Below are 26,183 nucleotides of genomic sequence, written 5' to 3'. Positions count from 1 at the left end.
TGACCATTGCTATTCCTTCCCATATGCTCTTAAAAAACTCAGCATTGTTCTTGCACACCTCCCAAGCATATCCTCTGAGATAACAGACCTGTAGTCTGAAAATCAGTAGATGTGAAAAGAAAACCTAGCCATTCAAACAGTTTTACCACTTTCAAATTTAAAAGTGGTAATTTCATATTTTTTACATTTGTATTTTCTCTATTAATTTGATTTTTGATATTATACTAGATTCCCTTGTGTACAGGGTAAAATCCTTAATCCTCTGTGCTAATATGTTAAATACTGACCAGTTAAAATGACATTCTCATTGCCTATTGCATCATGTTTTTATCTCCCTATTACTTTTGCATATTAGTGTTTTTCTGTGTAAACGTGAAAATATGTATCTAGAACAGTTTAGAAACAATAAAAACTGATTCTGTATTCCTACCTAGTATGTGCATGTCTTTACTCATCCAGTGAATACTGGACACTAACATTAAAACTTCAATAAGGAAAGCTTGTTGTTAGTTGCTACTTGGTTAGGCCCGGCTTCTAATATTACACTTTTGTTCTTTCACGTTATATAAAACCACATAATTTTAATGATCTCTAGGTTAAATTTTGTGCAAATCAGATATGAGGGGTTTTGCTACTTTTTTTTTTTGTTTGTCTCTTTTTTTAAGCCAGTTTCCATACAAAAGTTCAAATCCCTTAGATCAAGAATATGCTCATTTAGAAAGACTTTAATTGATTTTTTTGCCCCTATTTTCAATACTTTGCACTGTAAATGACATCCCAGTGGAGAATAATCATCATATAGATGTTTGAAAGCTCCTTCCTGCAGAGTATGGTAATTGAAGTCTATAAAATGTCATCAGACTGCACATTGTTTCTAATTAGTACAAGGCAGTTTCTCTTAGCTATGTATAGTTTTTTTGCCTCTTTCATTTATTACTTTATTATTTCTGGCTAGTAAATCATAAAATACTGGTGACAGTAAGCCTGTATAGTTTGATGCTGAATTTTTGATGCTGTCAGTCTGCTCTTAGTTCCAGCTGGACAGGTACTATTCTGACATCTTTTGAAGGACTTTTCAACTTCCATTAGCTTGCATTAACTTCAGGTGCAACCAGTGAGTGCATTCCTTCACAAATGGGGCTTTCTGATAATCATTTTAATTTGTCTAGTGTTCTGAAAAAGAGTGTGACTTCTTGATGTCTAGATTTTTGTGGCAGGTTGTTTCCCAGAACTGGTTTAGGTTGGAAGAAACTCTTAGGTCTGTGCAATATCATTAGGAAAGGTAGATTTTCTGCTTGCTTCTGCTTCCCTGTGTGAGTGCACTTGGAGGTGGGTTGTCCCGAGGTATCTTGATGAGGCCAGGTTCTCCCTCCAAACTTGTACCTCTAGTAGGTTCATTTAGTCAAAAGTAGTGTCCCTCTATTTCCTGATGTCCTGCTGCAAACTCTCTTTTGCCTTAAATAATGTGGGAGCACAGAGGCTGGAGAAGCAGTACACTGGTAAAAAATTTGAAGGCCTGACTACTTTCTTCAGGCAGCCATTTTACCCGTGGAAGACTTAAATAAGAGTTCCCTTTCTGATACAAACAGATTCCTCTTCTTATTTAATATTATTTAAATTTTATTTTTATTGCACTGTGTCCGTCTAATTTTGGGTGGTACTATTTGGAGCCTGAAGTTGGACTCACTGATCCTTGTGGGTTCATTCCAACTCAGAATATTCTTTGTATTCTATGTATTGCTTTGTATTTTATTGATGGAATTTGCATCCCTCCCTCCCATGTGACTAACACCTTGTCTGAATATTTATTTAGCATATTCAAGACATGTCATTACATATTGGTTGTAAGTTTGAAAAATACTTCACTATTTTGGAAGGTCTGCATCTTATCTTGTAGATAAGGAGGATCAAGACCACATGTGAACAGTTAACAGACAAATTTGTTGAGCTGACATGTATTATGGGGCACGCCTTCAAGATCTAGGAGGCTGATTTTGTTATCTCCAACTAACGAAATCCTGTGGAAATTATTTTGTTTCTGCTCATATTTGTTTCCTATCTTTGAATCACAGTATTAGTGATATAGTTCCCTTTCTTCATGTCTTGTGCTCCTTGTAGGCCTTTGTGTTTGGAAAGAAAATAACATGCAATAGCTATGATCTGGAGAATGTGACGTAAATAATTACCAGACTTCTTACTGACTTCATTGTGAAATACTTAACAGTATCATTGGTGTGATATTGCATTGCACTAGACCTTCCAGTTAGTGAAAAACATGTAGAAGCAAAACTCTATCTCGAATTAACTACCATATGTGCAAGTACATAAGAGGCTGCTATAGTAAAAGCTGCATCTACTTGATCTGAAATCCTATTCCAACCAACATTGCTTTCCAAGGTAAAAGATCTTGTATTTGTTTGTTTGTTTTCCTCTGATAAATACTGCATAATTTAGGGGTAAAAATGTGAACTAAAAATATTGTTGTAATGGGCCATCTTCTCCCAAGATGAAGTGCTGTGCCTGGCTCTCTGTCTTCCCACTTCATTGCAGCGCCTGTGGGATGCAGTAGTCCTCTCCACCCAGCCACCCCTTGGCTAATTTTCCAGCATGTGTTCCCTGGTTCTAGCTCGAGCGATGACTTTCTCCTTATCACAGTCCTTTGAACACCTAATAAGCGTGTTTCTGTACTGCTTTGCCTCAGAGAAACCTGTCAACACCTTTTCTCTTTATTCTGTGTTTAATAGATATGTCAACGTTGCTTAATGGAGGATGGTGAAAAGGTATGTTTTGTATTTAGCTCAGAGCACAGTGGTGTGTCCTGCCAGCAGTGCTGTCGCAGGCTCAGCCCTGAGCTGACGTTATATCGGCTCTGATGCCGCTTTCAGTTAGTGCGAGCTCGGATATTTCTCTGCAGTGCTCTTTGCAGTGCATGAATAGACCCTCATGCCAACAAAAAATTCAAAAGCAGCGTCTCAACTGCACATCTATCATTTATAATTATAGTGGGATTAAAATAGAGCTGAGCCTTCAGTTGGCCCCATGCCGCAGAACTGCTGTATTGCAGCAAAGGCTGCTTGGCTTCGAGAGCACAGCAGTAATTACTGTGTCCTGTTTTAACAACCAGTGATGATTGCAAGGCACATCTTCAAGGGTTTGGGGGTGGGGATAGGAGCCTTGCACATTTATTGAGGGCTCATAAGTCTAAATGTTAGCTGTGTGGGCTGCACATTAGCAGCTCTTCGATGATACAGCCCTAGGTTGTTTGGCCCTGGGGAGGGTGCCTGCAGATTGGTGAGCTGTCTCCCTTCACTTCGAAGCCCCCTGACCTAGGGAGGCTTACAGGAAATCTGCTTTGTCTCTATCTAGGAGACACGAGTCTGACCTGATGAGGTTTGGTATTTCACGCTGTTTTTTATTTAACTTTTAAGTTTTAGCAGTATGCTAGTGGAAGCCGTACTTTGCGTTTAACTGTTTGATGCAGAGTGGATGATAGTGCTTAGTCTTAAAAGAGTTGGATTTGGAGCTTGGAGGATCTCATCTGTGAATGCAGTGGAAGCAGGCTGAGTTTTCACTGTGTTATTTGTCTGGAAGGAGCTTTCAGGGCTGTTTTAGGAAATATACTAAGTTATGTGAGTGTTACCTCAGAGTAGAAAAAGAATGTAAAATTGCCTGATGAGCCAACAGTACAGTTGCTTTTTTAGATGCTGTCCATAGCATTCGTAATATATGCTGATCCAGTCCTGTTATGTAATTGGCATCCTTTGGGAATATCTCAAAATGAGGATGTTTGTTTCCTGAGGCTGTTAACTGTGTTTGAAGTTTCTTTATCAGGCACAGATTGAGGAGAGGTACATTGACGCTTAATGTCTTCTCTTCTTTAGGTGATTTTATTTTATTTTTTAAGGATAATTACAGTAATTACTAGAAGCGTGATGCACTCAAACTTGATGGCAGATTTATTGTTCTTTGCACACTCCAACTCTCTAGAACTCAGTCTTTTAGGGCTGGGAGTGCCTCTAGTTCCTGGTATGCTGGGGTGGTGCGGTGTGCTTTAATTTTAAGCATGAGTAATCCCATCTTTCATCACATTTATTTTGCTGGATTCCTATATACACTAGGACTTCTGTCTTTCATGAGCAGTATTACGGGTGAGCTTTTACCATAGTGAAAGCCACTACTAGTTAACATTAGTCCTTTCTACTATGGTTTGATATATATTGTTCATAGTGGAACTGATTACGGTTATTCTATTCATTTTGAGGCCACACTAGGAGCAGTTTTTGATGTTATCAGTAGCTGCAACCCATGTTAACATAAAAAAAATGTGATATTTCTGTTATTAGGATCATTACATAAACTTGTTGAAGGAACTGATACAATGATCTTAAAGTTTGGCTTAGGTTACAATGCCACTTAAGCCAGACACAGTACCTGGATAATTCTGAGAGGTCACAAATGCTGATTTCAAAGGATGCTTAGGAAGGCTGTAATATATTATGATGTGCATGATCTTCATCAAAGAAGCATTAGGCACTCCCAGAAGTCCTACAGTTATATGATCTTGTGACAGACCCAGAGGCAAATTCAGAGTTGTCAGCTGAACTGCCTTTGGAGCCCGCCAAGCAAGCAGATGCTAATGTTAGATGAGTATCTACACAGCTTGGCATCGAGCTCCCCTGACAGCCAGTGAGCCCTGCTGTGACCTTCGCTTGCTGGTCCACTGCTGGGAATCGCAGAGGAGATGTCCAATGATGTTTAAGTTTGAGCTGCATTTTGCTCACAAGGTTTGGCTATAGTTTATTGCACACTATGTGCAACACTGATTGCTGTGAGTGACATCTACTAATCACATCTGCCCAAGTAAACTAGGCATTACCGAGCACAGTAGCAGCCTATGTCTGTGATGGTAAAATTCCAGTTTCTGAAATGTCATGACCTGCTGAGGAGTGTCCCTGGCTCATGGTAACTCCTGAACCATGCTGAAGATTGTCTGGGGGAGAGCAGACTACTGCAAGCCTGTAAAGGTCCAGTCTTAATTCAGCTTTACTAATAATAGCATTACAAAGCCCAGGAAGTTACTGGAGCTATCCTGTGTGTAGTTGTGCAGGTATGGCTTTGTGTGCCCTGCTTTCCTTGGTGTCGCTCTGCACTTGAAGACTCCAGCTTTAGTCCAGCTCCTTGCTCCAACCCTCAGTTATGTTTAAGATTGTATACCTCAGCTTCACTTGAAAGCTTGTTCATCACGGCTTTTTCTTCCATGGTGCATGTTATTGTGATGCACTGTTAGGTCTGCACCAGTGTATTCATTTGACTACATGCGTGCTCATTAGAACTGAATTTGGGAACATTTAAGTATCTAGACAAATGATTAAGTGCTTTGCCAAATAGAATTGTTTTGCTGAGGCATAGCCTGGCTTATCTGTCCCTTAGTATATGTAGAATCAAAACTGCTTCTCTGATCTTGGATAATAACTCTCAAGGATCTGTTTCATTTTTTTCCTTTGTGTAAAATGGGATGTTAACGTTTTCTTACTGACTTCCCTGGGTTGCTAGGGGGTTTAATGCCAGGAAAGCACTTTGAACATAAGAACTGCTGTGACAGAATTACTGAGAGCTTTGCTTCTGGAATTTAATTGCTCACTTAAAAAAGAAAAAAAAATTCAGAACCAGCTGGCAGGGAAATTCTATTGAAGTTCGTAAGTATTATGTTGGAAATAACGTTCATATTGAATCGGATTATTCAGCATTATATTTTAAATTTTGGATGACTTTTCATTACCCTTGGATGTATTTTAAATTAGTGATTTTCCTTTAAAATGTAAATATGTTATTTTTTGCCTTTGTTTTATAATAGTCTTTTAACAAAACTTGGTTTGCTCATTGTAGACCATTGCATTTATTATGCACGAGTATAATCATTTCTGAAAGTGCAACTAAAATTGGTGTATTTTAATAATTTGTACAGTTTCCATTTTTGGCATTTGCTTGCTCCAAAATAAGGGGTTAGGTTCAAGGTCTTTCAGTGCTCTCAGTAAAACCCAGTTGCCTAGCATTTTTAGCACTTGGCAGCACTGTTTCTGATCTGTCTTTTGCTGGCAGCCAGGCTGTGCTGCTCCTTGCTGTGCAATAACGTGGATCCAAGCAGGAGCTCCCAGCTCAGGCAGCACTTGTTCTGTGAAAACCAGTTCAAACCTTGCTCTGGAAATTGTATATACATATTGTGATGCCTGTGGCAGTTTTTTCCTTTTTGCCCTTCACTGTTGCTTGGTAAGAGGAGCAGACTGGCACATTTTCTAATTGCACTAATGTTTATGAAACTGCATATTTTAAGCCTGTTGCTGAATCCTTAACTGTCACAGTCAGGCCTGCCTTGCTTGACAGTGAACACAGCAAGAAACATCTAGAGGTATTCATTTTTTAGAAATCTCAGGAGAATAAATTGCTAGCATGTGTTACACTCCATGGGCTGTGGAGAAGCTTTTTGGGGATGAGCATTTTGGAAGCTTTCTGTGGATATCTTTCAGCCAAAAGCCAGGTTGATTTTCAGTGGTTTATTCAGGTGTCAGGCCCTGGGTTACCTGCACACACACACAGGGCTGTGGTCTCCCAGCGCTGCAAGGCTGCTTTCCTGCAGGTGATGCAGTACCACCATACGGGGGCCCCTAAATAGGTATTAAAAGGATTTATGGCAAAATTTTATCAGTCCACGGAGTGTTTCAGATTATGAAAGTAAAAGTAGCGCATTTATTGACTTAATTAGGAAAAATAGTAACAGTAATTAGAGGTTCTGTGGAACTAACGACTGAAGCTTTGTAGCCTTGCTGATCTAAGCAGGTCACCTTGTGCTGAAAGAAACTGAAGTGCGTGTAAACTGTAGCCAGAATTTTAAGAACTGTGTCCTAATTTTCAGCTACACTGCATCTGACAAATGTTCCTTGGCCTTATTTATCACTGAAGTAGAGAGAAACTTCCCATTTACTTCAGTGGGTGTAAGGTCAAGTCTCTAATCCCAGATGCCTTTTACTCTCCAGGGGAGAGATGAGTGCCAGAACCACTGAAATAAGGTCTTTGAGACTTTAAATTAGGAATAAAAGTGGGGGTCACAATTAAAAGCTGCATCTGTGACACGTATTCAGTGTGAAGTCTTTTTTAGCACGGAGCAAAGATCCCTTATAATCTGTTTTGCATATTTGTAATGTATGCAAAAAAATATTTTCTTCTCATTCACTGTGCTCCTGTAGTTGGGTGTCATTTCTTGGTTTTCTAATTTGAGAAATACGGCTGGAAACCAGAATGAGATTAAGAAACTGATGAGAATTTTCTAAGCTCTTCAAATGAATGTTTGTACAAATATTGGAGGAAAGCCCAATTATATTAAAGTTCATGGCTACAAGTTGTAAAACACAGTGGTGGTAGGTGTTCATAGAATCATAGAACATCCCAAGTTGGAAGGGGCCCACAGGGATCATCAAGTCCAACTCCCGGCTCCATACACCTCAAAACCAATGTCTGAGGGCAGTGTTCAAACACTCCTTGAGCTCCAGCAACTCAGGGCTGTGCCCACGGCCCTGGGCAGCCTATTCCATGCCCACTGCCCTCTGGTGCAGACCCCCCCACCTGAGCCTCCCCTGGCACAACTCCATGCTGTTCCCTCTGGCCCTGTCACTGTCAAAGAGAGCTCAGCACTGCCCCTGTGCTCCCTGTGAGGAGCTAATTTGTCAAGATCTCTCTGCAAAGCCTGTCCACTATCAAAGGAGTCAACAGCTCCTCCCAATTTAGTGTTGTCTGTAAACCTGATTAGTATCCATTGAAGTCCCCAAATGAGGCCCCAAAATGGTGCCATGGGGAGCCCCATTAGTGGCTGGCTGGCAGCCTGATGTAACACTGTTTACTATAGCTCTATGACCTCCCATCACATTATGTATTTGTCTAGCTGTATGCTGGACATTTTGTCCAAAAGAATGCTGTGAGAAATAGTACCAAAAGCAGTGCTGAAATCAAAGTAGATTACATCAACTGACTTCCCTCGTTTAACTTGGTGGGTAACCTTGTCATAAAGGAAAACTTAGTTAAACAGGACTTTCTACTCATGAACTCATGATGTCTATGACCAATGACTGTGTTGTCTTTCAAGTGTTTTTCAGTAACTCAGAGAATAATCTTTACCCTAATTTTGCCAGGCACTGAAATGAGACTGACAGGCCTGTAATTACCAAGGTATTCTCTCTTACTGGAAAATTTGTTCCATGTTTACCAGATTATAGTTGACTGAGACCTCTCCAGATTCCCAAGATGGTTGAAAAATAATTAAGAGAGGCATCACAATGGCTTCAGCCAGTTCTTTGAGTAACTTCGGGATGCAAATTTTGGATGTGGGTTCTGAAATTTCTCAAATAAATTTGCTCTTAGAGTGAGCACTGAACCTGCATTCAAATATTCTGAATGGGGAAGTATTTTCCTTCGTCCCTGAGGATATACAGATACATAGGCCTGTAAAACTCAGATGCATCCTGATGGTATCATGGTCAGCCAAAGCAGGTGCAGCGCACTAAGGTGTCTATTTGTAGTATTCCTAAAATTTAGAAGATAGAAAAAAGGGATTTACTCAGTGTTGCTGAGGATTTGTAGTTAGGGGGTTTTTTGCCCATTATTTTTTTTACTACTCTTTACTACTGCCTCCAAGTGCAACAATTGTTTTTACAGCTGCCTTTCAGGAGGTAGTCAGCATTCATCCCTGTAGTTTTGGGTTTCAGATCAGGAGATTGCCATACTCAGGAATGAAGGTTATACTTGGCCCAATAAACTAACTTGTTCTTGCTTGACAGGATTAAATGGGGCTGATGGATACTGCACTCAATATATTTCTTGTTGCTGACAATGAAACCAAGAAAGGCATCACTGAAAGCAGGGACACAAAGTGCAGGGACACGCTTCTCCGGACTTTTTTCTGCTATTGATTGATCACCTTGTTTTGCTGCTCCCTGAGGCATTTACACCATTAGCACCCATGTTTAGAGTTTGCCTTGGCTAGAATCAGCTGCCTGTTGTGCTTTGCCTTGTCCATTGTCCACGTGGCCTGGAACAAACAGCATTTTGTAGCACAGTTATTTGTATTTAAAGCCATAATGAACAAGAAAAACTACGGAGTGTGATTTAGCAGAGTTACAAATAATGTCAGGGGCAAAGAAGCAGATAGATCCTTTGTTTCAAACTGCTTTCTTATCTTCTGTTGTAGCATTTCATTGTGCTCCCTCAGGCTCAAGCTCTTGCACATGCTTTCATGCATTGACTTTTTTTTTGCTACTTTTTTCACAGTCCACACATGCTTTCTGTTTTGTGCATGCTCATGCTCTCTTTTTTTCTACCTGTCCTTCCCAATTGGCCTCTCAGCTGAGTACTGCTTGTCTTACACTGCTGTGATGGCATGGAAAGGTGAAATGATTGATTGTGAGCAAAATGTCTTCCAGCAGAGTGGAGTTGGGTTTCTGGTGTATTGGCTTTTAGTTAGCCAAGGTGTGGACAGAGCAATACGTGAGGTTTTATTTTGTACTTCCTTGCATTTTGAAGGGTGGTTTCTGATGCTGTGTAATTGCACAGCACTGTGGTGAACCAGAGTGAACACATACTACAGAGCCTATTGTGTCATGTATGAAACTTCTGTTGTCAGAGATCCCGCTGTCAGTTGCTTCAGAAAAGAAAGGTCCATCTGACCCTTCATGCCTCTGAGTTTTGCATACATTGTTTTCTGGCTGCTGGAGGAAACCTGTGAAAGTTCAGCTTGATAAAAGGGCAATGGGCTCTTTCATCCATATTTTTTATTTACCTTTTTTCTTTTTTTACCAAGTCTAAATTAATTTCTGACAACATAGTTCATTCTAATGGCCACCCTTCATACAAGTTACTGTAATAATGCTCATCTTTTTATCTACCATTTGTCCTTTTGTTTTATATCTCTTTGTTGCAAGCTTCTTTGTTGTTTCTTCCATATTATGCTCTTTGGGGACTGTAGTATCAGTATGACTGAACATTGCTTGCAGCCATGCCAGATTGTGCTGTGATCTTATTGAATTTCACAAGCCAAGGTTAGACCAGGTCAGAACTTGGTTGAAACAATGTAGACTACAAGATCGCATTCTAGCCACTGGGAAAACACAACAAAAACTTGGCCTAGGTGCTGCTTTAGTCAGCTCAGGCCTTGTGCTGTGATGCTGGTTGTGGTGGATGAAGTATTAAGGAGACGATCTGACTGTTCTCATCAGTGTTCACAGCCTTTTATGAGAAAAATGCGGATGTTAATTAGAGTATTCTGACTCATTGCAAATTCTTTAAGTCATTATCAGCATTACAGTGCTGTTCAACTGTATATTATATTCTCTGATCATATTTTTCCTGTACAGATCCCTCAAAACTTGCTCCAAAACCATGCCAAATTAATGTTTAAAGTATACCAGTGCCTTCAAATGGAGGGCTCCAGAAAAGTAGAAATTATTTGTAAAAGTAACAAACAGAAGAGTATAGTTGAGCTTTACTTAGAGTTGCTTGAGGTCTGTGACTGAAAGAGTACGTAACAGTGAGTAAAAAGATGAGTAAAATATGTTAGACTTTATCTTTGTGTAGTGTGCAGTTATGGTAGAGTCCCCCTAAGTGATACAAAAATGTATTATACAGATAGGAGTTCACTAATTATTGTAAAGGTTTTTTAAATGTGCCTACCCTTGTATCATCCCACCCCCACTGTCTGTATGGGGACTGCTGAAAGTTCATTCGTCTGCATCTGTGTGGGAACAGCAGTAATGAAACTGAGGTAAATGAAGTCCAAACAGCTGGAGATATCTTGACATGCATAGTTGTACACCAATACACTTAGATCTATTAGAAAAGCTGAATATAGATATCTAAGCAGCAGCTGTTCAGTATATCACCATTAAACACCTTTAAAGAGGGTAAACTGAAGCTGCAGAGGAATTAGATAATGAGGTACAATGAAAGATGACTAGGAGTCAGGGAATTAAATGCTTCAAACTGGATCAGGGAAAACTTCCTTTCGGTTTAGGCTCTCGTGTTGTGTTCCTGTGGATCTGTAAAATTGGCCTGAGCAATGAGATCTGTAATACATAGTGCCTGATGGAACAATTTGCTGTGGCAGGATGTAGAGAAGAGGAGCAGGTGTGTACCTCCCTGGAGTGTTCTTTCATCTTTTGAAGGTTTTTTGTGTGTTTTTTCTCAGCTGTATATTGAATATTCCACTTGTGTTTTTTAATTGTGTGAAAATGTTGAGCATCATGACTCTTAAATACTAATTTATATACATATCTGTAAAGACAAAATGAGGAATTTAGACACAGATGAGCACTACTGATATTGGATAAGAGTTGAAGTTTGTAATCTAATTTGCAATGTTGTCTGTTGAGGTTACCTGTAATTATTCTTAATAGATAAATTATCTTTGTTTCATATAATCATAGTTAGTGCCAAGCTTGATAATGTTATAACATGGAAGGTATAGAGCAGGATGGAGCCTTTTATCTCTTTGATCCGTTACCAAGTACTTACTGTACATGCAAATTCACCAGCTCTTGTATCTTGGAGCATTTACATATCCCAGGGAGAGTACTTGCTGGTAGTTTGTTTCTCTGTTATGCTCAGGGGATAGTTCTCCAATGTAGGAATCCATAGGGTGTGACCACAGTGGCTAATGTTGCAATAGCATTGACAAAGATGCAGGGGAACATCCTGCAGAGGGGTTTGAAAAGCTCTTTGGATTGATTCTGTTCCTACCTTGTTTGTCTTAGAAAGAGCCAGCCTGGCTAATCTTTATGAAAACAGCATGACTAATGCTTGCCTGCTGAACTGGTATGTTGGATAAGGTATTTTGGCTGTTGTTTTCAGCTGTTATTTACAGGATCAATAAAAGTGATTTTTCAATTAAAGACTAATTTTTTACCAACTGCAAACCATGTAAGGTCAGAGTATTGGTTTTCCTCTTCTTTTAAGAACAAGTTAATTTAAAAACGATGGGTATTTTCCAGTTCAGAATTCCCTTCTCTTCCTGAAAGGAGAGATGCCTCTGGGAGAAACAGCTTATGAGGGAGGGAATTATGCACTGAACTATATCGCAGTCCACTGCCCAGAAATACTTAGGTGTTAGCTGCTTTTATTTAAGCAATAATCACTTAACAGCATACAACATTTTAATAAACATAGAGATTTTATCATAACCCTGTTTTGGTTGCTGTTGATGTCTATGCAGATACTCCTGTTGACTTCTCCAGGCCTTGGCCGATGCTGTCTGTGGTATTTTGTGACCATGTAGAGATGCCTTCCATAGTATCTTGTGACCACTTACAGAGAATTGCACGCAACTGTGCAAGTATTTCAAGCCAAAAGAAAGTGTATTCACTGTTTCCCCCTCACTTCTTTAGCTGGCAACATATAGAGAAAAAAAGAAAAATGAACTTTTCTTTAGGCAGTCAAACAAAATTGAATGATGGATGCTTCTTATAAAGTATCTCTTTTGATCTTTATTGTCATTAGGGTAAGGTTTTCCTTCTTGAGATGGTGAATTGTTTATAACCTTCCAGTAGGAATCTGACTTTTGGGAAACTGTGTTGCTGATGTGACTGGCAATCCAAGCTTTCTAACTCAACTACTAGTTTATTAGAAGAATAATAGGAGCAGATGTTTTCAGTTCAGAAAACGTATCCAAGAAATGATGCGTCCACTTGTTATTTCAGTTCCTTTAAATTGTAGTGAACTCATTTGGGACTAGGTTTTCAATAGAGATTAACTCACTATAGCCCCGTTGTTCTCAATATAAACTGATAGATGATAAACACTTGTAAAAACCACAGCTTTTAATGCCTAAAGAGGAGCTACTGACTGTGGTTACTTCAAAAAATGTGGCTAATGTTTCTGCTGAGTGCATACTGATCACTATAGAGAATTCATACATGTAGTCTCTGAGTAATGCCCTGCATTTGTCTGTGATTGTATATGTGACGGCTTCTTAATTTACTATTGCACTAGGCATTTTAATTTAAATTATGCTAATAGTGTAGGATTAACCGTGGATTATGATTCTCACATTTGCTGTCATACAAGAAGAAGAGCCAGTTCTTTTGCTCCTATCTATTTCTCCCTTCTCATTCTGATGTTTAGTATTTTGTGCTCAAGATTGGCCTCAGGTTTTGATGAGGTTTCTTGTATAAGCTGATGCAATTGCTTAGGGAAAGAGAATTGTTGAAAATTAGAAAAAGAAAAGACTGAAATATTTTTATCTTCTGATGACACATTTTTATGGTGCTGAAGTGATTTACTGAAAGCTCTGATTTGAATGGGCTGTTGCCAGCATGGCACAGTGAGCAGTTCTCTGTGGCAGGACAAGCCTTGAGTTCTTTGCTTTTTACTGTTTGCTCAATAGTAAACTAATACTCAGGGTTTTATCAAAACCCTAATGAAGGATGAAGAATAAATAACACATGCAGGAGGAATGCCTTTATGTTGGTCCCTGCCAAGGAAATAGCAGGAGGCCAACACTGTCTACTGTCTCCAATAGAGAAAAAGCTTTATACAAGTCTGGGTTTGCTCTTCCTGAATCTTAACCCCTCTAGAGATCTCCAAGCTGCAGATGTGCTGGAGACATGAGTTTGCCTTGTTACGTTTGCACTAATTTTCATTGTGTAGCAACCTTGGATTCTGATGGCATGCAGCCTGTTTGCATTAGTGTCTTGCTGTTGAATTCATTTGTATACCTTCAAATCTCTCATTTTTTTGTGGAGTGCTTAATATTCCTAATGGCTTTGTGTTGTGGCAGCAGTCTAAAATTTTTCTTTTTCTCTCTCTTTTCTTCTCTAGCTGATATTATTTCTACAGTTGAGTTCAACCACACTGGAGAACTGCTGGCTACTGGTGACAAGGGGGGTCGGGTTGTTATATTCCAAAGGGAGCCTGAGGTATGTGAATTAGTCCTTCATAGCATGCTAAAACTGGTTTTGATTGTTAGTGTTTTAATTTGATCTAACAAAAAATCTTACTTATAACCTCAAGACTGAATAAATAATAATATAAAAGTAATGTGGAAAGAAGGTAAAGTCTTTTCATCAGAAGTTTGTTCTTTTTTCTGTTCCAAACAAGAATACTTCAGAGCTCCAAAATTCTAAGCTAAGAATAGAAGTGGTGGTTTTTGTTTTAATAGCTTTTGCCTCTTTGATGGAGTCATTCAATTTCAAACAATGTTTGTGCTGTGTTATCTTTTCTGCTCCAGTCTTAAATTTAGTCCATGTACAACATCTTCTGTACAAAGCTTTACTGAACAATTGACATTTCTTCAAAAATTCTGTCCTTTATTAAATGCTGCTTCAGTGCTTACGGGAAATTTCATTCCTGTAGAAACAGATCTATCGATATCATATTCTAAATGAGAAATTTAATTATACTTTCAATATTTTTATATTTATAAGGCTGCTAATACAACTTCCCCCTGAGCAGGAGAAAATATATTGCCATAATAAAACATGCGTTTTTGTTGTTCTTACTCTCCACAGAGTAAAAATGAGCCTTACAGTCAGGGGGAGTATAATGTTTACAGCACTTTCCAGAGCCATGAACCTGAATTTGATTATTTGAAGAGCTTGGAGATAGAAGAAAAAATAAACAAGATCAAGTGGTTACCACAGCAAAATGCAGCTCACTCGCTTTTATCAACAAATGGTAAGATAGAATAGATTGGACATAGGCACCTTTTGCTGTCTTGCATTTTAGCATTGACTGTATGTAATCAAATTCTGTGTTCATTTTTTTTTTACTGTTTAAGTAATTTCACGTTTCAGAGTTTACTGAGATTTCCACACTGACTCTGATAGCTGTTATTTATGCTTTTTATGCACAATCACAAGGTTTTTCCTTTTGACATTTAGAGCGCTATCCATTTTTGCTCTGTCTGCCATGCTGTCCTGAAAGTAACTTTGTGAAAAAGGCATCACAATATCCAGCACTGGAAATTTCACTGGGAATTTAGAATTTTGTCTGATGTATTTGTCATAACCTTTATTCTTTGCGGATGTGTAAACGAATGTAGGTGAGAGAAACGAATTTCTTTTTCTGTTCATTAATTATCATCAAAATGTTTTATTAAAGTTCTACAGTAGGAATAATAATGAGAAATTGATTCTGACTTACCTTTCCACATGCTTAAGGCCTATTGCTTAAGAAAATACAGTATCAGTGCTAAGAGGGAAGATACAGGTATGACATAGTGGGAAGAAACTGAATGGGTCCTAATACACACATCTGTCTTTTAGGAAATAGTCACCAGTCACCAGCTTAAGGTCCAGCAAAATGTTTTGCCCTCTGTTCTCCCTCCTTCCTAGTGGTGGAGAGTCCTGGGTGACCTCTGTATGTGAGGAGAGCAGAAGAGATGCCATGGACATAGCCTGTGGATGTTGGCTTGGATTGCAAAATGCTTTTCTGTGTTAAGGAGAACTCGTAGTGTCCTGGCATAGTAAAGATGAAGCCTGAATTCATCTCATGGCATAGTCATAAAATAGTTTTAACTTTAGGATACATAAGTTGCATGTTGAACTCCTTGCTGCCTCTCAGACTTTCTGTGAGAATACGCTTACAATTTATATCAATTCCATGCCTGTTAGAAGTGGAGAATAGTATTTTCCCCAGCTTGTAGCATGTGTAGGCATTGTCTGCTATGCATGCTTACATTGGTCCAGTTGTAGAAACACCTTGAGTACTGGCTTGTATTTTTACCTGTTTATGAGCCTTCTGCTAGTTTAGGATCCAGAACACAGTTTCGCTCAGAAAAAAATGATGACTGCAAAATAGCATCTTGTGGAACTTCTGCAGAACATGTTCTTTGCCCAGGCACATATAGGCAGTGCCCATTGAACTTGCTGAAAGGATCATCCCTGTGTTAGGGGGAGCATGAGTGGAAAGTCCACCTAAATCTCACCTTCATTATATGAGACCTGATAGATCTTCACTTTTCCAAATCTGTTTCCATCCTTCTGAGGACTCCTGCACAGGTCACCTTGCTCTTAAAGGGATCTTGGTTCTTCTCCAGTTCACACGTTACCAATAAGTTATCAGCTAAGCTTTGCTTTCTTTATCTTAATTAATGGAGGCAGAAGGAAGTCACCAAGGCTTTCAAATCCCACTGTGGATTTGCAGTGCTTGCAGTTAGCAAATTCCCGGTTTGCATTGTAAACTGAACTAATTTTGTAGTATAGTATTAAATCATTAAGATTCATTGGCATCTTTTGTACCAGAATATATTGGGACTTCCTATTTGATTTACGTTGAGTAAATCAGAATTTGACCCTTAGACATCCTTTCATCTGAGGATTTGAGATCTCTTAGCAGACATTAATTAATTTAAACTTCACAACACTCTTGAGACTGAAGGAATACTGAACCTCACAAAGATATTTCTATATTTTGTGAAACATAAGCATACTTAGAATTTCTAGGGAGGTGTTAAAGTCCAGAAGTCAGATGAGGGAGAAGAAGACTAACACAAAATATCCTTAACCACTGAAAAAGTTTTCTCTCAGGGAAGTGATGGGTTTATCAATGGCAGTCAAGTCCAGCAATGGAAAACACACTTATATATTTTATAATCATTGTATTTAAAGATATTAGACTAGATGAGCAGAAAAGCACATTTACATGTAATAAAGGTCCCATGTACATGCTATACTCCCTATGTATTTTTAGTAATTAACATGACTGATATAAATTAAACATACTGTACTTTTTCTGCAACCGTTCAGCTGCAAATGGAACTAACCACTTGTTCTGAGGATTGATCAATATCTGCAGGAAGTGCTTTGGTGGTTTCACCCTGCTGGGCAACTGAATTCCACTGCATCACTCTCTCACTCCCCTTCCTCAGAGGAAGAGAGGGAGGAAATGCAATGAAAAAAGGCTCAAGGTTTGAAGCAGGAACTGGGAGATCATTCACCAGTTACCAGCATGGACAAAACAGACTCAGCACATGGTGATTAATGTAGTTTATTGCATATTACTAACAGACTAGAGCAGTGAGAAACTAGAACCAACTTCCTCTCATCCACCTCCTCACCCTAAGCAGCACAGGATAACAGGGAATGGGGGCTGCCATCTGTCCATAATGCTTTATATCTGCTACTCCTCCATGGTCACTCTCTCCCCCTGCTCCACACGGAGTCCCTTATGCAGGATGCCAGCTTTACTGAACTGATCCTGTGTGGGCTTCGCAGACTGCAGCTGTTCAAGCACTGCTTCAGTGTGGCTCAGTACCACAGGGCCCATCCGTGAGTAACTGCTCCAGAATGGGTCCCCATGGGCAGCAGTTCTCCCAGAATTCCTGCCCTGCTGCAGCTCTGGCCCAGGCCCTGCTCCTGCTGGGGCTCTCCATGTTCTATACATCCTTCAGGGCTTCTCCATGGCTACATGTGGAGATTTCCTCATGGGTGCCTGTGGGCTTCAGGAGGACAGTACACCCCTCCATGGGGCAGCCCTTTCCTAGGCTGCAGGAAACTTCTGCTCTACACCTGGAGCAATTCCTGCCCTCCTTCTGCGCTGACCTTGATGCCTGCAGGGCTGATTCTCTTACATTCATAATTCCTCTCCCAGCTGCTGTTGAAAAGCAGTTGCTCCCTTTCTTAAATCTGCACTCACACAGTCACAGCCAGTGTCACTCATGGCTCAGCTCTGCCCAGTGGCAGGTCCCATCTGGAGCTGGCTCTGATCTGACATGGGGCAGCTGCTGGGCTCTGCTTACCCCTGCAGACTGCCAGTACCAAAACCTTGCCACATAAACCCGATATAGACGCAAGAATAAAAGCAATCTGAACAGCAGAGCAGCTAATTGAGTTTTGAAGTAAAAAAAAAAGATCAAAGTTGCAGTCACTATAGAAATGTGGAGGGATTTCTGTGTTCAGATATGCTACTTTTAAAATAATGTGTACTAGTATTTGAAAGAAGTGTTTGGAATTTTGGAAAGGGTGAAGGAAGAAGAAAGGAGTACATGAGGAAGATGCAGGAATGGAGGTTAGCTTCTGAAGTGCAGAAGCTTTGAAAAGTCTTTGGCTGCTCCATGAAGAAATGTGTAAGAAAGCTATTAGAAGGTCGAAGCAAGGTATATACCTATGTAGTAGGAGAAGAGCTGACATTTATTTTTCTGCCTAATGTTGCCAGGTTGGGTGCAGAGTTGGAGTGGGAGTAGATAGTATCAGGGTAATCTGCAGCTTCAATATGCAGCTAAAAAAGAGGGAGAAGTTCCATCTGAAATGTTTAAAACTCTTCAGTAAATATGAGGCATCCTTATTCTTTAATGATATTCTTAATGATTATCTTATCCATCGTGAAAAGGGAGAGCCTAGGTTTAGTTCAGTTCCCTGTGATATTAATATATTTTTCTCTCCACTTCTCTCTCTTATCATTACAACATGTTTCTCTCTGTTTTCTAATGTTAATTTTTGCTGATGTCCCTCATTAGGAGAGCAAAATGTTTCATATTTCAAACAGTCATTACTTTGCTAGAGCTTGTGATGTTATACCTATACAGCTCTGCTCATTCTCACAGCAGGCCAGGCAGGTATCATTGGCCTCTCTTCTTGTGCAGTTCAGAAGTATCCTAGCTAACTGGCTTTAGTATCGCGATAATTTCCTTGGCAATTTGACTTCGCAAGACTGACCTTCAGTAGGAAGCACTGTGTGGTTTGCTATGTTGTGCCTGCAAACTGCTGAGTTGGATATGAGAGCAGCATGTGTTTTGCAGGGTCTGTCAGCTGTCAGTGCCCTCTGACTCACTTGAGGGTATGGGATGTGCTGTATGAGTATTTTTTCCAGTTGGCAGCATTGATTGAATGTGCCAAATTTAGAGACCTAGACTGTTTCAGCATGGAATGTGGCTAAGCCAAGGTGCAGAAACTTCTTTAAGGAGTATTTCGTGGAAGTGAGTAACCATGTTCAGAATTCCGATGCTGATGGAAAACTGTTTGTTTCTTCTTCTAAAGATAAAACAATCAAGTTATGGAAAATTACTGAAAGAGATAAGAGGCCAGAGGGGTACAACTTAAAAGATGAAGAAGGAAAGCTTAAAGATCTTTCTACAGTAACATCACTACAGGTAAGATGCTGTCTTTGTCCTGGTTGCTCCCATATGAAGAAGATAGTCATGGGTGCCAAGTCAGTAAAAGATTTAAATATATACCTACTGTTAAATATATATATGCAATTATTCTTGAAATTTTAGCTAACTGTAAAGTTTTGAATCTATAATGTATTTCTCAGTCACAAATGCTTAATGATATAGTGACTATCACACAAATGTTTAGAGTTTATCATCAATTTTATTTTTCTTGATAAAATTCTCTCAGCTTGACTTCACATTCTTTCACACAGGGTTGTGGGACTTAGTATAATGGAAGAAGCCTACTTAAAATTAATTAAAACAGTATACTCACCTCACAATTATAACAGATTTTTGCTCTCAGACCTCAACGGCTGAATTCACTTCAGGTGCTTTTTCCAAAGGAGATGACTAAATGTTAGAACTAGAATGCTGTGTTGTACAAATGCTACTATTTTCACCAGTCTTAGAAAGAATCAGCTCCTACCTCCAAACCAAGCCAGTATTGTCCAGTGAGGGAAAAAATACCCTCCAAAGTCTGAAGATCTGTGTGAATGGAATTCATGCAAAATGGAGTACCTGTTCTGTATCACTGAGCAAACAATACCATTTAGAATTGCTTATAATCTGAGAATTCAAAGACTGAGAGAAATACCGCTTTGTTGCTGTAGCAGCAAGTTAAACTCAAAGCTTTAATTTTTCTGTTTCTCTTTAAATGATCTTGCATGTTTGATAGATTGTTTCTGATGCATGTGTATTCTCAATTGAAGACCACAGCTTTTCTGCATTTAATGCTTTACCAACAGGGAATAAATTGGCATTGTCTAGATTTCAAAGCGTGACATCAAAGTGACACACAGGGAAATAACAAGGTTGCAATGATCAGTTGGCTTTGTTTTCTAAGACTGTATTTATTATGTTCTGCAGAGATTATAACCTTTTTGCCACTTGACTTTTTTTTTTTTTTTTGAGATAAGGACATGAAGAAGCAAAAGAAATACTGTGAGTGATTTGCAGCAAACAAACCATAGGAAAAACAAAAAAACTAGGAGTTCATTGTTTAACTGCTGGAGCCAGAACCTGCTGTATATGTGAGACATGGGACTGGCCTGCACTGTGGCAGCTGTCAGTGCCTCTCTAACAGCAACCCAAGCTTTCCACTGTTCTGCCTAGCTCTCCGTGGCTTTTGTCTGTTCCTTCCCCATTGTCAGGGATGGTCTCGCCCAACTGTTCATCTGTGGGGAAATTTGACTTGAATACACTACTGAGAAGTTTTATAATGTCACAATCTTTGAATGCTTGTTCTCCATCATGCTAGTGAAAAAAATATTTAAGATCTTACTCTGTTTCTGATCTGTGGTTTGTTTTTTGGCAGGTGCCTGTATTGAAACCTATGGATTTGATGGTAGAAGTCACTCCCCGGAGAATCTTTGCTAATGGCCACACCTATCATGTCAACTCAATATCTGTCAACAGTGACTGTGAGACATACATGTCAGCGGATGATCTCAGGATTAACCTCTGGCATTTAGCAATCACTGATAGAAGCTTCAGTATCCTTTATTGTGGTTCTTTGCTCGGTGTTGATAGCATTAGTGGAGCTTAGGAAAGACACTTTAAAATATTTTTCTGCAGATTTATAAACATACCTTACGCTTACCAGAATCCCTGCAGTATTTGTAACAGAAAATCTCAGATATCATAAAAAAAAAGAGCTTAACAGTGTCAACATTTAGGGAATTCTGTGAAAAATGGCAGCCCTGGAATTGGTTAATGACAAATCAACAGAATACTGATGATGACTGAATGATAACTGTCCACGTGACTAGTATGTTTTATACTGTAATTTCCAGAATTTCCAGAAGACATTTAATGCTGAGCTACTTCACTTTTCTTTTTCTTTTTTTTTCTAAAAGTTTTGTCCTTCCTTTGTCCCCTGTTCTCAGCCACCCTGCTGCACAGAACTCTTAGGTCTGAGACGTGCATAGTTTGGGGATTAGGCTTAGCTGCTTCATATGAGTTGTGTTTGGAGTTAATGCAGTCGTTGCTGTATCAGGTGCTGGCATCATCCTCAAAGCTGTGTTGTGGGATCATTCCCATCATTTGGGAGCTGGCCCTGCACTGCGGTGCAGGAGGAGCAGGAGAAAATGGAGCCAAGAAAAGTAATTCTCTGTGCACTGCAGAATATAGGATGAGGGGAAATGGCCACGAAGTGAAGCATAGGAATTTCCTCACAAATGGGAATTTCTTCACAGTGCAGTGATGGAGCACTGGCACAGCTGCACAGAGAGGTGGTGGAGTTTCCATCTCTGGAGACGTTCAAGACCCACCTGGATGCCTACCTGTGCAACCTGGGCTAGGGAGCTGCTTTGGCAGGGGGCTGGATTTGATGATCTCTAGAGGTCCCTTCCAACCCCTGCAATTCTGTGGTTCTGTTTATAAGGGAAGAGTAAGACAATAGATTATGGGGCCAGCACAGAAAATGTGTTCCCTTTTTTATTGTTGTGATTTCATTTTATTTCAAGGGGAATTAGAAGAATATGTCTCCATGGAATTGTATGAGGGACTATCGGGCATGGAAGAGAAATTGTTCTGCTGTAGAAAAATTCCTTTCACCAACATGAAGAGCTCTTTCTCCTGTTCCTGCTGGCCTTTCATGTTTCCTAATTTGTAGGCTAGTTAATCTCTGAAGCTTGGTGTGTTCTTTGTTAAAGTCAGAGGAAAATTTTTTGAAATGAAGCAATTCTTGATAGCCTTAAAAACAAGAAAACAAATGAGACTGCCATTGCAGTCTCGAATGACAGGTCTGTTTATCCTTAGGTAATATGAGTTTGGAAACAAATTGAGATATTTCTTTTCTATCTTTCACCTGTCTACATTAAGTGAGATCAGTGGTGCCTTCTTTAATAAGACTGGTTTTAGGATTAATCTTTAGGTGATCCTTTAAAATGCAGCAGTGCTTGCCTTTGATATTCAAGCAACTGTACTTCTGTTGTTTCATATGAGAAGACAGAAAATCTTTTGCAGCACATCTCTATGGAGTATAGCTTCCCACAGTGTCCTTCTAACTGTTGCTTCACCATGCACTCTTAAGTCTCTCCTGGGCAATTTTGTAGCTGCCTGATGGGTGTTTTCTTCCTCTTCTAAAGCAGCAGAGCAATCAGTCAGAGTGAGAACAGCAGTCTCTGTGTGTCTGTATATGTGATAACCAAAACCACATTCCCGAGTTCTTATGTATGTCTTCGCTTTTGGCAGTCCCTATTGTTGTGTTAAAAGCTCTTTTATGAAATGTGGATTGTGAGGATACATTTTTCTGAGAAGTTTAAAAACAGAACAAAACTGATATTTGCTATAGTTCATGATGATGACCTGAGAATTTAAGGAGTCATTTCTCATTATTCATGAGGATTACCTGAGATTTTGATTAATCATTTATCTTAGTGACTGAAATATCAGATCCAAATGAGTTTTTAGATCCCAGTTGTAAGTAAATACTTGAAAGCGAAATGTTACTATGAGAATATTGATAACATTCAGAAGAATTGAGTGTGTTGGTATAAGATAATCTTAGTATGTATGCATAGATTTTCATTTTCAAATCTCTTGCACACGTTGAACAACTTATCGTTATGAAAGAATAAGACTGATAGGTAAATTTGTCAGCTAATCCGTGGATTAGGAAATTGAGGCAGAAAGTTTAAAGAAATTAGTTATGAGAATTTTAAATTTCATAGCCTGTGTCCCTCTGTGTTCAGTTACAACTGTGTGTACTCTGCCTGCATTCCTGTATCTACTGATAAGTACCTTTTCTAGAGTTTTGTAATTGAATCACTGATTTAACCCTTACCCTTAGTTTATAGTAAGTAACCTGTTCAGTGTCTGAGGATGTTCTAAGACTGCTGACTGGGGGCTAAATTCAGGCAGTATTTCTGAGTTTTACGATGGGAAGCTTTTTGAATCTGAACTTTGGGTTGCTTGTGTGGATTACTTCGGAGTAATTGTGTTTTATTCTGGTTTCAGATACAGATCTCGCTACTTCTTTTAGATACACATGAATGAGTACCTGTGAGATGGTAATGACAGAGTTTAGGCAGTGATAAGGGAGAACACTGATAAGAAACATTGGTAAAGAGATGGTTAATCTTAGATGGCAGCCTGTTTTTGCTACACTGGCCACAGTGGCAGATTTGTTTTTACTTTTTCTTTTCCTATATAGAACCCTTTAAGTTCTTGTAAAATTGCAGCAGCCTGTTTTCCAATAGATTTTGAAATCTGTCCAGTAAAGAAACTGTACCTCTACCTGAAACGTGTAAGATCATCTAGTTTACTTGTGTGTCACCACCAGTGCCCACTAAACCATGTCCCCAAATGCCACATCTGCCCTTTTCTTCAACACTTCCAGGTTTGGTGACTCCAGCACCTCCCTGGGCAGCTTGTTTGAATGCTTTACCACTCTTTCTGAAAATAATTTTTTGCTAATATCCAACTTGAATGTTGCTGGGTTTGGTGCCTTGTTCTACACAAAAGTTAAGAGAACTCATGAGGAGACTCAGTTTAAAAAATGCTCACTTCACACTTTCTTACTAGCTGTAAAGGGAAAGGAAACAACTTGCTGCTTTGCACTGGGAGCTTGATTCCTTGAAACATTTAAAACAATAAATAGAAAATATTTTGGTCTGAAGTTGCATTTGTTAATAAGGGATCTGACAGTGGTACATATTTGTCTTTCTACTTTCCTTCAGAGACAGCAGTGCTGTATATAATGAGCTGCAGTCTGTTTACCCAAGAGTCTGTTGTGACAGTGGCACAACAAGTACAGTGCTAGAGCTTCTGGAAGTTCAGCTCATGTTTGAACATCTTTACAGGTTACTGGGAAAGGCTGGAGAAAAACTGTCAGATTAACAGTGATACACTAGGGTTTTGTCAACTAAAATACTTTGTCTTGTAAAATTGTATTTGGGTTATGGCTTCAGTTTAGCACTCTTACAAATCACTAAGAATTCTTCCTGTATTTGAAAACAAAAAGCAATGCTGATCTGAAGTTCTCTTTCTGGCTCCCATGGAAAATAATTCAGCTTTGCAAAATTTGATCAGAATAGGTAGGCAGATAAAATATAATTAACGACTTTATGGTTTGCTTTTATATTAGCATAAACAGTAACTGGAGTGAAAAGCAGAGAAGTGTTTTTTGGTGTGTCCGTACATTTTCCTGAGGAATATGCAAAACTTCTGAATTCATTCCCACTTGCAAGTATAGTTGTTTGAGCAGGATGAGGGAAGGGAGGAGGAGGTGAATGGAAAGGAAGGGGGAAGGTTAACTGGTAAATAATTACACACATGAGGCATTCCTTTGCTGAAAGGTTTAATGTATTTGGTTGTGTTACGGAGAATGAGAGTCAGTGTCCTTAATTATAGATGATACTCTTCACTGGAAAAGAAGTGAGGTAAAGGTTGCTGTATTTTTTAAAGTTCAGTCTGAAATGGCTTAGCAGTGTTGTCCATAGCTTAAGCCTTTAGATAAGTCATCTTTGGTGTATTGAATGAGAAAACTGCAGAGCTGGAAGCATAGTGATAAGGCTTATTTCACATCAGCAGTAATCTTTGGACTATCTAGCTGCACTAAATATTCTTTATGAGAATGTATTTGGATCACTCACAGAAGTATGTAGCTCATAGCACTTGAACTCCCTTCATTTCCTGGTAGCGCACTATTTCACTCCAGAGGCAGTCATGGCATTGCTATGGAAACAACATCACTGTTTCCAGCATGTACTCATCTAGAGACTCATCTCGACTAAAATACTCATTTCTCAGTCAGATCAATATAGTCCAGTGTTATCCTGATTTAATAAAAAATTCTTTCTTCTGTCTCCCATATGGGTTAAGCTAATTAGCAAATCACCATAGGGCCTTCTTATAGTCTAATGAATTCCAGTATTTTAAACATATCATAGATAGTCAGATCATTAGGGTCTGTATCTTAGGGAAATAAATTTACTTAAGAAATAACCACAAAAAAAGCAAAGAAATAATATCACCAAAATAACAGAGTACATAGATGTAGCCCAAGTTTGAACATTGTGCATCTGAATTGCACAGGGCATAACACAGTGTGCTCTGGGAGCAGTCTGCCATCTTACAAAATTCCTGTTCCCTGTCTCAGTGCTATGCGTTTGAATGCTAAGCTGAGAGCAAACATGCAGTTTTCTCTAGGCATTCTTGGAGCTGGAAGATGACAGGTTTATGCCCTTCAGTGAGATATGGTTGTTTCTATAAAAACTCCTCAGACACGATGACTGTGCACAAACTATATTCACAGTGTATTTTTGTGCTCTCAAAAAATAGCCTTAACTGCATTAAACCCTGCTGCTATCCCCACCCTCAGCTCTATTTTCCTCAAGCAACTCTCTATTTGGATAGTTGGAAGGCATTATTTCTCTTCTTTTGAGAGCTCTGTATACTACATTCTAGTGGTTCCTAGTCTATCAAGAAAACTGCCAATCTGCATTGTGTGTTTAAAAGGTATATATTGCATCAAGGAGCCCTATTTTAATTGACTTGTTACTAGCAAAATCTGAGTAGCTTTCCTCATAGTGTGCTTGTGTTCCATATATCCCAGAGTTTCTCTTTCTCCTGCAGGCTTTGTCTCGGTCTTTCTCCTTTGAAGGCAGAATGATGTTATCTGCAGGGCTGAAATCTGGTCTTTAAGACAGAAGTAACAGATTGCAGAAGAGGTTGCAGGATGTACCCTATTTTTGTGGTTTGGCAAGCTCTTTTAGAGTGTAACTATTGAGAAATGGTTGCTTTAGGGTGTAGCTATTGGGAATCGGTTGTTCTGCTCTCCTAATAAAATACTCCCTACTTGAATAACTGAGGGCAAAAAAGCTAATTCAGCAGGCTTAGATTTTGGGTAGATGTAATGTACTCTTTAATCTCCACTTTGTTTTCCATCAGGGTAATACTGGCCTTCTAGCAAAAAGCATTGGTAGTAGTGAAAATAGTTTTATACCTAACTCACATCTGACTGCTGCAGGTTTTCTGTGTGTTTTGGTGAATG

General features: G+C 39.2%; 1 protein-coding gene across 6 annotated transcripts in view; it reads left to right on the top strand.

Moving 5' to 3' along the window:
- The window catches only part of PPP2R2C (protein phosphatase 2 regulatory subunit Bgamma), a 167,572-nt gene that overhangs the window by 104,821 nt on the left and 36,568 nt on the right, over window positions 1-26,183 (top strand). For all 6 annotated transcript variants that reach the window (XM_065735821.1, XM_065735825.1, XM_065735819.1 and 3 more), the window contains 4 exons: window positions 13,855-13,952; window positions 14,544-14,709; window positions 19,011-19,123; window positions 20,502-20,679. In XM_065735821.1, the coding sequence (XP_065591893.1) occupies window positions 13,855-13,952; window positions 14,544-14,709; window positions 19,011-19,123; window positions 20,502-20,679 (555 nt within the window). The remainder of the gene's footprint in view (window positions 1-13,854; window positions 13,953-14,543; window positions 14,710-19,010; window positions 19,124-20,501; window positions 20,680-26,183) is intronic.

Source organism: Cyrtonyx montezumae, unplaced genomic scaffold, assembly GCF_038088225.1.
Source record: "Cyrtonyx montezumae isolate F1298 unplaced genomic scaffold, pur_monq_1.0 scaffold_2, whole genome shotgun sequence".
NCBI classification, from domain to species: domain Eukaryota; kingdom Metazoa; phylum Chordata; class Aves; order Galliformes; family Odontophoridae; genus Cyrtonyx; species Cyrtonyx montezumae.
The sequence above is the reverse complement of the archived record's forward strand: the minus strand, read 5'-3'. Positions and strand labels throughout refer to the sequence as shown.